This window comes from Wyeomyia smithii, chromosome 2, assembly GCF_029784165.1.
Source record: "Wyeomyia smithii strain HCP4-BCI-WySm-NY-G18 chromosome 2, ASM2978416v1, whole genome shotgun sequence".
NCBI lineage: Eukaryota > Metazoa > Arthropoda > Insecta > Diptera > Culicidae > Wyeomyia > Wyeomyia smithii.
In genome coordinates this window covers 101,975,332-101,991,788 of record NC_073695.1, presented here as the reverse complement: position 1 = coordinate 101,991,788, position 16,457 = coordinate 101,975,332, and the positions used below count along the sequence as shown (strand labels likewise).

Here is a 16,457-nt window from a genome sequence, read left to right as displayed (position 1 = left end):
TTCGATGCTGATGATAGTGAGTGAGGATGCCAGTGACGGCCTGCTTCCGTTACAAAGTTCTAAATTTTCATGCGCCGTATATGGGAAGTCAGGCTCGGTAGTGAGAGAAAAAACTTTAACCGGATAAGGAAAATGTGTAAAATTCGAAGCAATGTTTTTAACACTGTAATGTTTATAGCACTGTGATAACACTGTAATAAGTAAAAACGTTAAACTCGAAACAACCGTTTTAAACCACTTCAGAGCCATGTGTATTTTGTACATGACAGAATAACCCAACAATAATTTCATTAACTTGGTACTTTACTGAATGAGGATTACTGGGCTACTAAATGCGGCATAAACATGTCGAAAAAAAAAATTAACTCGAAAATACGAGTGGAAACAAGCTGTTTAAATATAGGTTGTGCAGAATGGACTGTTTTTTATTTGGCCCTGCTGTTTCAATTTTCCCCTGTTTTATGGAGGTAACTATTCTCAAATGGAGGCAAAGAAAAAAAAATGCACCTCAACTGAATGTGCTTCGTAAAGGTTAAACGGAGGTTTTGACACGGAAAGTTTTATGCGAAGAGCGGGAAGTTTTTAATCCCCGCATTAAACAATGACGGGGTTAAACAACAAGAAGATCAGAAAATCATTGACGGAAATAATAAAGTAGAGTAATCAATTAAAATTATGATAATTTTGTTTACGTTTCACATCGTTTTCACCCTCGTTAGTGATAGATTAGTTGAATTTTCATTCAATATTCGGCCAGAGTATAATAAAATCACCTTAACGTAAGAGCTGCTTATGATTATTACGCTCGATTTTGTCCTCTCCCGAGCGAAAAATAGAGATAGGGAAAACACAATAAAATCACCTTGATATGAGAGCTACTTCTGGTTTTTACGCTCGATTTCATCCTTACCTGAAAGATAGAGGTAGAAAAAAAACAACACATTAGATAGTCATTCATTGATGTCACTTTATTCGTTATCGACTAATTAGTCCGAGCCGACGATTATTATTGTGCGTGCCTTCCACTGTTGACATAAGCCTTCTAAACAAACAAAAAGGAAATAAACCGTAATGCAAGTATAGGCAACCTGCTATGAAGAGTGCCGTCGGTCAGCAGACAAAAAAAAACACAGCTTTAGTATTATCAATATTTACCCAAACACAACATGTTCCTTATTGGCCTACAGCTAGGTCTTAGCGTTGTGAATGTCGCATTCACTTTGGGTTGATGTTGGTTTCACGCAAATTCGCGTTTTTCTCCGACTGAGAAGAGTTTCGCACACTCGTTGAAGATTTGTTTTCCAATTTTTAAGATTATACTTTAGTATTCAAAACGTCACAAACAAAATTTAAATCGAAAAAAGTCTTTGGTGAGCCTTTTAGTACTTCCTATTTCACTTGATTATGACAGTATGAATAAAACTAAAGAAAAATCAAACTGAAGAACACCACAACTACCACAAAAGCAAAGAGCTGCTTTCACTTTGATTGGAGGATCTAATCAAAAGTAAGTGGTTTCAACGCTAGCAAATGTTGATGCTAAATCGACGTCTTGTAATAGTTGTTCTTGGTAAAATCAACTTCTCCGGTGTAAGCTGCCGCGAGAAAGACAACACAGAAGCATCATCATAACTATGCGGGCAACAGCTGGCGGCGAGTGCACTGGGAACAAACCTTTACCATTTAACGTTGTTTCAGTTACTCCGGTAGATGGCAAGAAAAGCTAAGGTAAATTTGGCTTTGTAAAATTGCAACTTATTTCTGCGTCTGAGAGTAACAGTAAAATGTATACAGTGAACAACAGGAAATTAAACCTTAAATCACCATTTATTTGGTCAATTTGAATTTTAAAATATAACAGAACTGAGAAATAAATCTTCAAGATTAGCCACCCAGCCACATACTTGGTTCGAGTTAAGTGGTCCCAATCGATACCATTGGCAGTCTCACTGCAAGCGAGCAATTTTAAAAATTACGCTTTCTATCATCGCATGGGGAAGAAGAGCTGGTGGCGCTAGGCCCAGAGAGTTTTGAGTTCAGTTGAATTGCCAACTTAAGACACAGGAAATATTATTAGTTGAAATTTTCTTACATATACGAAAAAAAAATGTTTTTTTAGAGAAAAATACAATGGACATAATAGCAATATTTCCGACAGCGGGACGAAGCCCAGAAACCGAAAACCATTTTGAAATCCAAGATGGCGACTTTCAGTTTTGCAGAACAGCACAAAATGTATCATCCGATCTGAGTATTTTTGGAATCAGGATGATGTTCAGGAACCGGAAATTGACTCCAGGTGCCATTTAAAAATCCAAAATGGCTAAAATAAAAGTGAATTACAAAGAATGATTCGAAATTTGGAAACCTTTTATCCCCTACAACGGGTACGTTCCCCCAGGTACGTTCGATTAGTTCAAAATATTTTAAGAGAGTTGTTCATAGTAATTTGGAGTGGAGTTTGGATTGGAGTGCGCAAGGAATTCTGCAGAAAACATTTCAACTCTGTTTCAATTTTTCGTAGAAGTGCCTAAGATTAAATATATTTATGTTAATTCGGAAAGACTGAAACATGAAGAAATAGTTGAACGTGCTGTTTTGTTGGTCTAAATACAAAATATAAAATTCACAGTTGTAATCTTATGTGATCGATGCAAAGTCAATATTTCTGTATCCAAGCTCACCAATAACACCCATGGCCCCGTATTCTAGCCAGTCAGTTGGGGGCACCCTCTTGTCGCCTCGGTATAAATTGCAGCCTTGAGCTGAGCAATGATTGAAAACACAATTGCAGCTTGGCACCTAATTGCGTTAGCAAGTTTTCCCACATCTTTGCTGACACACGGAGAGGTTGACACCAGGTGCACTCTCAAACCGGTTGCAAATAGTGACTGGTGGTGACCTCTCGCTGTAATCGCTGAATCGAACGTGCAATTGAATCGAAGATTTAATTTTCGATCCTGTTATGTTGAACGTGACCATACGAAGGATAGAGTTGCCAAGTTTCAATTGTGAACTGGTAATTATGACTGTAATTAGTGTTAGTTGTTTATTGCAAATAATAAAAAAATTTCGTAAGTTAAATTATCTTTTCTTATGCTTGACGATACTAAAACACGCACACACCAACAACGGGTTTACAACTTACTAGTTAGAGCACTTGAAACAAATCCAGCCTCTAGGATGAGAAGGATTTTTTTTTCTGTTCCGAAATTGTACTTACTTATATAACGTGTACCGCTTTTGATTTTTTTATGAGGTTATCGATCCGTGGTTCTCAGAATTGGACAAAACACAATTTGTTATTTCAACACGACACGCCACCGTACATGTGTACGAATTTCGTGGAAACAATGGTTAGCGAAATTGTAGATTTCAGCAAACTTTGCTAGAAGAGAAGTTTCGAGAATTATTTTTCAAAAATATGACGCAAGTCGTTTTGTGAATAGAAAACCTAATTTGTCATTCGCCTTTCAATATTTACGATTGCCCTGCAATGACGGAGGTAGCATGAAATTCCATCGAAAGAATAACATTCCAGTAATGATGGTCAAATTCCTAACCAAAAACTTTCCTTATTTGTTCTGAACTCAAAACCACCGAAACTCCGATCGCTGTCACTCGGCTAAAACTAAACGAATATTGACCTGTTAAATTATTACTTCGCCAAATTACATAAAAATCAACCTCCGAAGGATGATGAAATGATCAGCAAAGCGCGCCGAGAAATGCTTGAATTTTCCACCTCACAAATATTTATTGATTTATCTTATCAGAGCCCCAGACTCCTCGTTTTCGTTTCTATCACTGACTAGCTCCGGGCGGCGGCAGTTATAAATATTTGGAATGATTTCTCGCAAATACACAGTTTTCGACCGTTTGATGGAACCCCAACTCCCATCTCAGCTAGTTGCAGTTGGGCAAGGTGCTCCCCTTTCCGTGACATGGGTATGGGGGCACGCAGTTTTCCGTACCATCGTTAATAAAATTATTTCCCAAACGATCGGAGTGGAAAGCTGGTGGGATGTAAATGTTCCTATTTGGCAGCTTGAGCCCGTGAGAAGGGGTGAGAATTGCTTAGGAGTGCGATAGCTCTGCGAGAACAAAGGTCTGCATCACGATAACGGATAGCTTTCGGGCTATAAACTTACAGTTTTTTTTTCGCCGGCTCGTTCGGTGGAATCCAAATGTACTTTGAGGATGTTTGATAGAGTGTTTTTAGTGTAAACTAAAAGAGTCAATTAGGATTGTTTGCTGAATCCGAGTTGACGAATTGGGTGCTGGTTCAGAAAACGCGATTGATGTTTTTCCAAACTATGTTTTCCGCAACATAGCTACTAGCTGAATCATTGATAACAAACCAACGGGTGACAAAGAAAAATTTGGAACTTTTCGTGGCTCTCTTACAAAAAGTTCACAGTAAACCATTTTGATAGAGAAAATCTTCCGGTTACGACTGTGTATAATTTCCTGCAAACCACAACAATAATCCGCTAGAAAGGCAGTGGAAAACCAGCGAGAACAGTGGACAGAAAAAGACATTTTTCTTGTCTACATGATGGTTCAAGACTAGTGGTTTGACTACCATTTAAGATGTATGCCAGAACGAATATTTGAACAAAATTTCTCCCATTTCTCCCAAAAAAACTATACCGATGAAAGGTATGTGTTTTGGCCAGAGAAAATATCATCACATCACGACAAAAAACACAAACGTTCCTGAATATCCACTCGCCTCCAAGTGTACCACAAACACGTAACCCAAAGAATCTACCTCGGTGTCGTCCAATCGAAGATTTCTTTGGGATTTTATGTTCCTTCGGTGCAAAAATAACTGGAGACCAACGAACTGCAAACAGTTGATTGATAGAATCCAGAGATGCGTTTTTCTCCGGCATCATAAGAAAGCTTCGTCGGAAGGCCGGTTACGGACCTTTCTCAAGTTACTTTTTTTGTTCATAATGAATGTATCTTCAAGAGAAACTAATCAATTCTTGGAGTTTATCCATCTTTTTAGGTCTTTCAGGACTCCAAAAAATCCAATTTTTTAGTTGTCCCTCGTTACTACTACACGCTCTAACTCTTCTCTAACTCTAGACTAACTCTACTGTAACTCTACTCTAACTCTACTCTAACTCTACTCTAACTCTACTCTAACTCTACTCTAACTCTACTCGAACTATACTCTAACTCTACTCGAACTATACTCGAATTATACTCTAACTCTACTTGAACTCTACTCGAACTCTAACTCTACTCGAACTCTACTCTAACTATACTCTAACTCTACTCTAACTCAACTCTAACTCTACTCTAACTCTATTCTAACTCTACTCTAACTCTACTCTAACTCTACTCTAACTCTACTGTAACTCTACTCTAACTCTACTCTAACTCTACTCTAACTCTACTCTAACTCTACTCGAACTATACTCTAACTCTACTTGAACTCTTCTCGAACTCTAACTCTACTCTAACTCTACTCGAACTCTACTCGAACTCTACTCTAACTCTACACGCAATAGTTGGATGGTGCGAAACCAGTACAAAATTGTGCGTTTTTAGCGCAATTGTTGATGTAATTCGGAACCAGTACAATGATTGCGTGTTGGGCATAACGCAATTAATGCTCTAGCGTTTCTCCAATGTATTTGGCAGCTCCAAACTACTACACCTAAACAGTTTCAACTGGTATCAACGGTATCAAGCAGCATTGCAAAGCGAGCGAGAAGCAAAACCATTCTCCTCCTTTCTGCTTGAGGACGAGACATATGCTACGCTTATCAAGTCTTTTGCACACACGCTTTCGAGATACTTTTTCTTCTTCATGCATTCCTCTGAATAGCAGCAAGCACGCACCGACAGTAAGAGTGAGAGACACTGGTATCAAGTATGTACAGCAGGGGTGTCTCGCTCATTTCGTGAAGCAACGAGATATCGCCTTGCGCGTCGCAATCCGAACCGAAAGAGCAACCGGCAAATTATATGTAACGTGTCTTCTTGTCGCACATACATGGAAATTCTACGAGCGAGAGAGAAATTTCTCTCGTCGCTTGAGAAAAAAGCGCGTGCAGTCACTAATACACTCGACGTGAGAAATAAAGTGTCGGTATATGATACATATTCTGATTTCATTCTATGTCAATGTATTCACACATTTATAGTGCGATTTCTGTGAAACATTTGTGCGAATCGGGAAGACACAATGATTGTACAAGACTTCAACTTTTGCGTGAACTCTAACTCTACTCTAACTCTACTCTAACTCTACTCTAACTCTACTCTAACTCTACTCTAACTCTATTCTAACTCTACTCTAACTCTACTCTATCTCTACTCTAACTCTACTCGAACTCCACTCGAACTCCACTCGAACTATACTCTAACTCTAGTCTAACTCTACTGTAGCTCTACTCTTACTCTACTTTAACTCTACTCTAACTCTACTCTAACTCTACTCTAACTCTACTCTAATTTTACTCAAACTCTACTCTAACTCTACTCTAACTCTACTCTAACTCTACTCGAACTGTACTCTAACTCTACTTGAACTCTACTCGAACTCGAACTCTAACTCTACTCGAACTCTACTCTAACTATACTATAACTCTACTCTAAATCTACTCTAACTCTACTCTAACTCTATTCTAACTCTACTCTATCTCTACTCTAACTCTACTCTAACTCTACTCGAACTATACTCTAACTCTACTCGAACTCTACTTGAACTCTACTCGAACTCTAACTCTACTCTACTCTAACTCTACTCGAACTTTATTAGAAATCTACTCAAACTTTACTCGAATTCTACTCGAACTCTACTCGAACTCTACTCTAACTCTACTCTAACTCTACTCTAACTCTGATCTAACTCTACTCTAACTCTACTCGAACTATACTCTAACTCTACTTGAACTCTACTCGAACTCTAACTCTACTCTAACTTTACTCTAACTCTACTCTAACTCTACTCAAACTCTACTCTAAATCTACTTTAACTCTACTCTAACTCTACTCTAACTCTATTCTAACTCTACTCTAACTCTACTCGAACTCTACTCGAACTCTACTCTAACTCTACTCTAACTCTACTCTAACTCTACTTGAACTCTACTCTAACTCTACTCGAACTCTACTTGAACTCCACGCGAACTCTACTCGAACTCTACTCGAACTCTACTCGAGCTCTACTCGAGCTCTACTCGAGCTCTACTCGAACTCTACTCGTACTCTACTCGAACTCTACTCGAACTCTACTCGAACTCTACCCGATCTCTTCTCGAACTCTGCTCGAGCTCTACTCGAACTCTACTCGAACTCTACTCGAACTCTACTCGAGCTCTACTCGAACTCTACTCGAACTCTACTCGAACTCTACTCGAACTTCACTCGAACTCTACTCGAACTCTACTCTACTCTACTCTACTCTACTCTACTCGACCTCTACTCTACTCTACTCTACTCCGTCTGTTTGAATCATATCTTTTTTTACTTTTTTCAAATTTTTGTCATTGACTTATGAGTCATAATATGACAATGTAGGAACCAGGGCTCCTTATTTTCAAAATAATGAAAAGTAACAGAATATTTCACCCAGGAATTTCAATTCGAACGGTTTCGTTTTGATTTGTTTTTTGGCTACTGATGACTGTTTTAATTGACTGAGAGACCAACGCAAATTATGACTCCTTCCGTTTTTCAGCGTGTCAATTTAAATTAGCACCGCATCGCGTTATTTGATGATAATTTTCTAACCGGTATTTCAGTTGCATCTTCAACATAGATGGTCTGTGATGACCTGTTTGCTTCTACAAAAATATGCTTGTCCCTGTATATACGGTCTCCAGCTCCGGAATCCAACATCCATTCATCTGCTGATCGGTTCTGTTTCTAACATACCAATAATGGCTTCCTTCGAACGTCCCGAGAATTTTTCTCGTTTCTGGATGACTGCGATTTCTGTGGACATTCCGATACCAAGCCTCACATTTGAAACATCTCATGTTGGAGTTGTCCTTCATCTTGGTCGGCTGCTTCTTCACACTTGATCCGCCGGCACTAAAACTAGACTCGATCGTTACATCCTGATGAATTTTTGATTCGACCCAAGCTGCTGTCCACTTGACTCCTGATGCATCCATTCCCATCCCAAGCAAATCGCCGCTAGAGCACGCTCCGACAATTCATCGCTGATTTGAATTTGAATTTGAAAAAAAAGTAGGAGGGTGGTATCCAAGACACGACCGCAAAGTTGACGTAGGACTACAATAGTTTTATATTTTCTTTTGAGGCTCTGTTTGATTTGAGCCCGTTTTACCTTTGGCACGGTTAGATTGCGACACACATTACCAAAAACGAGCTATTATGTTCAATCATATTTTTAGATTTTTTTTAAATTTTTTTTTAACCAATTAAGGCTCCAAAAAAAAGGTATTTTGGTTCGTTTTGTTGCTGATGCGGATGACCGGAATCGGAGAATTGTTTACAAAAACTTAAAGTTTGATATGTCGCAAGCAATGTTCCGCTACCGTCTTCAATCTAGCCTGTGTCTCTGGAAGGGAACCCCACGGTTCCCCCCAATAAATCTGGAACAACGGAAAATTTCGAGACGTCCCGTACTGTCCCTAAAACCCGAATAATCATATTGAATGATATTACTGCGACTATACGAAACAAGAAGAAAAAGAAGACAATTGCCGTTTAGGCAATTCGATTGTGTTCCAGCGGTCGCAACACGATAGGTACTTATGCGTTAACCCAACACGCCCCACTGTGCGTCGATAGCGACAATGAAATCTTCACTTGACTTGGCTGCACACAAATGAATATCGAGTTCTACTGTACAGATAGACGACTAATGACCAGCGCTTTATTCATACATTGCTCGGTGCAGTACTGTAGTCTGTGCCAGCATGTTTTCTTTCGAGACATCAGTTTTGATAACATTCTAACAGCAGAACGTGAAACTGTCTGATAGCGGAAGTGGTTACAAACTTTCCGAAAAAGCTTCACCTTCAAGACATCAAAATAATCTAGGCTCATAGAAGCAAACGTTAGTTGACCTATTGGGACGGGGAGGTTCTGTCAATTTTTTTTGCCACTTCTATACAGGATATCACAGCAGGCAGTTGGTGTCTACTCATGAAGTCTGTGCCTGGCGTGCTCGCATGTGATTGGTATATTGTTCGTGAAAATTCGACCTTGAAACTTTTATGAAATTTTCACTGTTTGACAATGAAATGATAATGATTACTGAAGAATCACAAAATTGTCCATCATTTTATCAATCCAACGACATATTGATTATTGTGATCCATCATGTGGTTCCATCAGTATAACCGTTTGAAATCTTTCATTCCGACGTTACACCTTGGTTTTAGTTTCCGCAGAATGTATCTCGATATAGTGCGGTTAGACGTAGTTCTACGTCAAAACTTTCCAGGTTCCCATACGCATACCGAAGGCCAACACCGCGTAGTCCTCACGGCCTCGGAGCTTGTCTAACGGTTGATGGGGCACGCTACTCGGAATCCTCTGCTCAAGCACCCTTGCTGGCTGATCCCGTCCGGAGCCCATGTTTGCTGATTCAGCAAAACAGTTGACTTACTCAGAAACACTCGATGCTGACTCGGTATTGGCCGATAAGCTAGTAATAATACAACTCCCATTTGTCCTACGAATATCTTGATCAAACTACTTGGAATTTTCGTGCAAAAAATAACAATTTTTCGTTTATTAGCTTGTTGTTGCTATATAACAATTAGCACCCAGACGATCTCGAGGTACGATGCTGGCCTAACAAGCCAGTCGTCGTAGGTTCGAGTCTGGGCTCGAGAGAGACTGTAAGTGTCAGTAGGATCGTAACGCTAGCCTCGCAATTGTCCTGTACACTAAACAGTTGGCTGCGAAGTCTGTGTATAACAAACAGAAGGTAACGAATCGGAATGTAGCACCAAGGCTTTGCTTTTTTTGCTATATAACAATTTTGCTATGTAACAATATCTTTTGCTATATAACAATATCTTGGACCATAACCTGATAAAATAAAAGACGACTGAATAGGTCGAAGAATTAGCAAGGCGTCGTACACTAATTACGTAACGCCAAAAATCTAGATTTTGGAGGTGGCGAGTAAAAAGTTGTGACATCACAAAAATAGTTTACATTTGGCATTTAGTGCGGATTTTCAACAAATTATTCTTTTTAGAGCTTGTAAAGTTCAGGCTTCTCCCAAAAATCTCGATGTTGAGAAACGCTGGCGTTTTGTTCTTTCGGGTTCCAGATCTTCCCACAAAATTTTGTATTTGTTCACAATATTTTCGCGCGGAAGATTCCGAGTATAGGTTCCAGGACGATTCCCGACGCATTTCAGAATCGGAAGGAAATGTTTCAATCTACCATTCGTAGCTGTCCTAAAGTAATTGTTTACGTTTTAGCCGTTCAGCAATTTTCACATTTCCACCGGTGAATCCATTATTACAGACGGAGCGAGCCGAGAGAACGGCTAGGTCCGCGCTGGTATTTAGCAGAGCTGTTAAACCAGCACAAGGCAGATGCACCAACTGAAGGATGCACTCTTCGACCAAACAGGTTCAGAGCGCTTTTTTCATTAGGGTCGGCGGTGGCATGGTGAATGAAGCGAGTCAACCAATGACTAAGTGCTCTACTTACGACGACATTTATCCACAGATAAGTTGTAAAAAAACTAGAAAACTTGAAGATCCACGATCCACCATTTTTTAGGATCCATCTATTGATTGTGTCACACACATAACCTTGCAGGAGGTTCAGAACAACCTCCTGCAAGGTTATATGAGGGATATGGGGAAGGCCAAAATGAGAAAATCGGGAATAAGTGATGATGAAAGTTTTTGGAAACTTTTCCATATTTAAACCCTAACCAAAAAAGTAACGTAATCTATGACAATACCTGGAAGACACACGTTGTTTCTGATATTATCATAATACAACAATTCTATACGATTTTAAACAAAATCCATTTATTTTCCTACGCCAAACTGTGTTTAATTGGTTGTTGTGACGTCACGATCTCAGCACGCGAAAAATGTTGCTATCTAACACTTGCAACCACGCTTATCTGCCGCTCCTTCGTATATACCTTATTGCATGGAAGCCCCTTGTCTTCGTCAGTGCTCAAAGTCATATTCAGATGACAATCGCCAGGAGTAATGACGCAGTTAACCTTCGCTTTCCATTAAAAACAATTCAATTATTTTTATGACTGTGTTATGAAATTTGGAAATTTAAAGCTCCTTTTCTGCCACTTTCTAACTTTCGAGCTTATTTCCAAAATTTAATTTTTGAACTTTCAAATTACATAGGGTATCGAACGTCTTCGTCAGTGGTTTTCTTCGGCAGGTTTTCTGCAGCAATCTTATGCAAAAACCTGCCGAAGAAAACCACTGACGAAGACGTTCGATACCCTATTACATTAGGATGACGCGCATTATCTTTCAATTGTCGATATTTGTATGTCATAAATTTACTCTAGAGTATAATTATTTGTAACAACTTCATTTTCAGAGAAATCATATGAGAATGTAAACTTATGTTTTGTTTTTTTTTTTAATTAACCCCCAATATTCGACATGTGTAGCATTTTTATAGTAAAATTAATAGACTATGGTGATCCCCAATTCTAATCAAGCTACTGTCTCATACTAGCTTAGCAAAGAAGAAAAAGGAAAAGAGATTATTGCTTGTTTGTTAGGTACAACCAGAGCCGGATTTAAGGGGGGGCCCAGGGGGCCCGGGCCCCGGCCCCCCCCATTTTTGGGGCCCCCACAAAACGAGAAAAAGTTCTTTTCTCTATCAAAAATGAGATTCAATCAAAAGTTCAATTTACAGTAAGAAAATTTGAACAGACCATTTCAATCTGAAACTTTCCTTCAGTGTTATTTTTTCGCGAGCGCCAATATCACAACCACATCCATAAGATTTCACCTTCGATTCTCTTGGAATGACACACATTAACACACCATTTGAATCGAACCAGCGCGCATGGGAAATCAAGCAGGAAAGAAGATAATCCACAAGTTTTTTTTAATACATTGCTGTTGATTCCGAAAATAAATTTACCTGTCCGAATCAGGGATACTAGATTTGCGTTGCAAAATGCAGATTTTCAGAGTCCGTGTGCAGATTTTATTGACCTGCAGAAGTGTGTAGGGGTAAACAGGGTAAGACCGCCCTGCGGGGTAAGACCGCCCACTGTAGTTTTACTACCAAGTTATAAAATAATTGAAAAATTTCTTTAACGTGTCTGTCACAGTATAATTACATAACATTTTGCGCGTTTTTCTGTTTTGATAGTGCGCGAACGGTCGCAGAAATAATCAAAAACAACCTTTCAGCTGGCAACCAGTCAATGCGCTATTGTTTTGCGGCAACGGGACTTAAGGTTTTTCAGTCTAAAAATCTATTGTTTTGTTCGTGAATATACGTTTAATCGCTTGCCTGAATCTATCTTCTTTCGGGAATATCGAAGGCCATGAGTAATCTTGTAATTTTGACTACTTTTTCGGTCAAATATGAAAATGTTCCACTGGGGGTAAAGTCGCCCACTATACAAGGGGTAAAACCGCCACGTATCCAACTGCTTGTTGTTTTACTTCAAGACCCAAATGCCTCGACACTACAAAGGAATATTTACAGGATCAGTAAAGCAACTTCAAGCCACATAAGACATCGATGTTAATCGACCATTTTCGATTTGGTTGAAGCTTTTCTAGTAATATATTTTAACACGACTTATTTTTGAAAAAAGTAAACCTGTGTGAAAATGGTGTTAATGAACCAAAATGATTTTAGAGCCATGACGGTTTGTTTGATTTGTATGACGTCTCCGGCAGAATTGAAAATAGTAGTTTTTTACTTCCGAAAAAAATACACACTCTAAAAAAATTTAAAGAAAAGATATAAGAATAGAATTAAAAATATATTTTTTTTAAAATTTATTTGAAAAAATATGTTTTTGCCTGTAAAATCTACAAAAGGTAAGCTAAAATTTTATGGTTGTTGGATCATGGAGTAATAGAAATATTAATAGCTAAATTTTTGTGAAGAATTTTTTTTTTGGACGGTTTGTTTGGTGTATAGAGTCGTTGATAATTTTGTTCTTCAAAAAAAAACATAGAAAATTGAAAATATAAATAAACGAAAGAATAATTATTAGTATTTTTCTATACATAATAAGTCTTCAAAAGAATCATACAGACAGGTTTAATGAGTTTTAATTTTTAGCTTAAAGATAGGTATATTATGAATTAAATATCTTGAAAACCCCCAATTCTGAAAAATCTATTTATTTTGAAAACCAAAAAAGTTACCTAAACATTGATCTGAACTTGAATAATCAGAAAACAAAGTAAGTTGAACTTAGAAATTTTTTTTGTTCAGATTTTTCACAGTGTATATTTTATTTAAAAAGAAAAAAAAATACCATCCACAACTTTGTCAGAGACACTATACCGATAAAATCAACCGTTTCGGCCCTAAAAATATTGTTTATCCTCAAAAAATGGTGGGCGATCTTACCCCGCTGGTGGGCGGGCTTACCCCGCATGAAAAAGATCTGCACATTTTCAATGAATTTTTCAAAATTGAAAAAAAAAACTGGAAAATAAACAAAAATATTTCAGTTCTTATTTTTTAAATGCGGGTATTGAATAGAAGAACCTCTTAGCGAAGAAAAAATGAAATTGCAGCCGCAACTTTTTTTTCTATAAACAGAATTGCTTAAGGGGGCGGTCTTACCCCGCTTACCCCTAGTTTTTTCCTAGGTTCTGTAGATTATTGCCAGCGTAGCCTTATATTTGCGCAGTCTTTCTCAAATTGTGTGCAAATTTTTGCTCGCGGATCGCATTTTTTTCGAATTGCGGTAGGTTTTTATTTTTCAGATATCAAGAAAAAAATCCCGGATTTCGAGCAGTTGCATACATTTATTTATTTGAGCCTAATGATCTCGAACGCAACTGGAGAAAGGTCTTTATCGAAGATGAAACTGATTGAAAATAGGTTGCGTACGACTATGAAGAGTGAAAGGCTGTCAAACTTAGCATTGTCAAGTTGAGAGTACAATATTCTGAAGGAGCTGAATGTTGATTATTCAATCAATAAGTTCTCTGCAAAAAAAAAACTCGTAAGAAAAAATTCTAGCAAATTTTTGGTAACTTTCCAATGAGAAATAAGTGTTTTTAACTCGTACGATAAAAAACGGGTTTGTTTTATTCTGGGGCCCCCACAATCGTAAATCCGGCTCTGGGTACAACCATAGGTTAGCGCTTGCGTATGTCAACGCTTCAACGCCTCGGGGAAAGACACGGGTATAATGTGACAAAGTAAGGATAATATCACACATTCATCTCAATTTACTAAACTATCGCTCGTTAGGAAATGGAGCCAAGACGCCATGGCTGTTCCACCTGGCGTAATTTGATGAAGAAATATGGCAATATTTTGTTTTCACCTACAGTTTGGCTATGATTTACACGCACTCTGTTTTCTTGGCTGTGTGCACCCGAATGCCGCTTGGTTCGAAAATATCTCACAGACTATGTTAAGAGATTGAAACCATTTATCTTCGAGCTATTCCACGGCTGCAATATTGACACTCAGACTTCCGCGAATATGTTCGATTGATCACTGCAGGTACCAGCTTGAATATTCTATGAGCCAAAACTTTTGGGTAAACTGAATCTATCTGCAAAAAAAAACCGCCTTACATCGTTATGTAATCTAGGAATTGAGCAATATTTGCTAAATCGTTTCCATCATTACGAAAAACTTTCCTTCAGGCTGCTCCACTTCGGATAGCATCCTAGGTTTTGATGATTTCACGTGCACCGTAAAGCAAGAACCCACAAGGATGCAATTTCAACTCCGTATCACAAACACAAACCGCAGGGATGAAACGACAAAAGCTGCAGGATGCGGCATAACATAAATCATACGTGTACCTTACATTTTGCACTGGATGCCAGGTCTCCCCACTCTGAACGGGCGCAAATAACAGAAAAACGAATTTGTCATTCTACGTTCCAGTGTAGCGCAATGGAAGTGCACTCGTTTGGGATACAGATACGTGCTGAATTATTAAGGAATTAATAAATTTTACTATTCTATTTAGCCTCAGTGGGAATGAATCGAATGAACGAAGCGCTTCAAATTTTTTTGTTTTTGATTCATGCAATGGAAGCATAGTCGAAATGATATCAATACACACAGCTGATAAACTATAATGCATCTGCTTCTGGCACCGGTAAGGTTACTTCATTAACACCAATCGATTGGCGAGTTAAACTAGACCAAGTTTCAACTAAAAAAATGCTTGTTTGGATTGTTACTTTTCAGTTTAGTTTCCAGTTAAATGCAGAAATAATCAAAGAAGTATTTTTTGTAAGATTTGGACCAATGCGACCATTATTTTGATCTTTTGTGATATACCTTTTCTTTAGTCTAGGTACTTGTAACAGACATATCACTATTGATGGAAGTGATCGTCGTTGTCATGTTGCACTCTTTCTTAAAATTTGGCACTGAATTTCGTATGAAATTAATTACCTCATTAGGATTCGCAGACCAGACCTCGAAAGGCTCCAAAGTTCCTTTACCAAAGGCTCTTATTCTGCGCTGTATTAGTGCACTGCAGAGACGACAAATTGTGTCATTTGACTGACCAATTTGTCTTGGACAGTGTTCTGTAAACAGTCCGGTAATTGTTCTTAGTTTCTTTTTATTTGAACTAAGCATTTGCTGGCTTTCCTCCACGCTCGGTTTCATAAACCGTTTCGACTGGCGTAGCCCTACTGACCATATCCAGTTCTTCTGTATTGTCCGATGTTCCCAGGTTTTCAAGGCGCTTGATGACAACCCACAGAACGGTTCCAATGGGCCAATGAAATCGATACATGACTCCTGTCTAGCTAACGTATCGGCTTTTTCATTGCCTTCCACTCCGCAGTGACCAGAAACCCAGTATACTTGACCATACCATACTTGATTCATTTCTGCCAGTTGCTTCAGTGAAAGCATGCACTCCAATACTACCTTAGAGGTACATGTGTAGAAGAAGTATTAAAGATTTATTGCACTCTTTTCAGCTGCCTTGGTTGAAAATCGAATAACAATGTAAAGTGAAACGTTTTTCTTATTTGAGCTTTATTTCATTATAACTTGCTTTTCATAATTTTGTTTATAATCGTCATGTATATTTAACTTGTAAATCCTCTATCTGTTTACAGATACCAAAGCAGCGTACGATTCAGTAAAGCAAATCTTTTACACATGAATTCGTGATTTTAGAAGCGATGTTCGTCCGATAGAAAGTAAAGAGTGAGATGTTATCATTGACCTCTAAGTCTAAGCTATCTGCTGATATATGACCAGTAGCGGTTACCAAAATCTACAACTATTGCGTTTTCTGAACCGAAATGCAG

At 38.3% G+C, this 16,457-nt stretch overlaps 1 protein-coding gene across 5 annotated transcripts in view; it reads right to left on the bottom strand.

Annotated features, from left to right (window-relative positions):
• LOC129724022 (cAMP-specific 3',5'-cyclic phosphodiesterase 4A-like) overlaps positions 1 to 16,457 on the bottom strand; it is a 477,938-nt gene that overhangs the window by 307,652 nt on the left and 153,829 nt on the right. For 2 of the 5 annotated variants that reach the window (XM_055678606.1, XM_055678605.1), the window contains exon 3: positions 863 to 910. The exons of the other annotated variants lie outside the window; for them this stretch is intronic. In XM_055678606.1, coding sequence (XP_055534581.1) covers positions 863 to 910 — 48 coding nt within the window. The remainder of the gene's footprint in view (positions 1 to 862; positions 911 to 16,457) is intronic. 5 annotated transcript variants of the gene reach the window in all.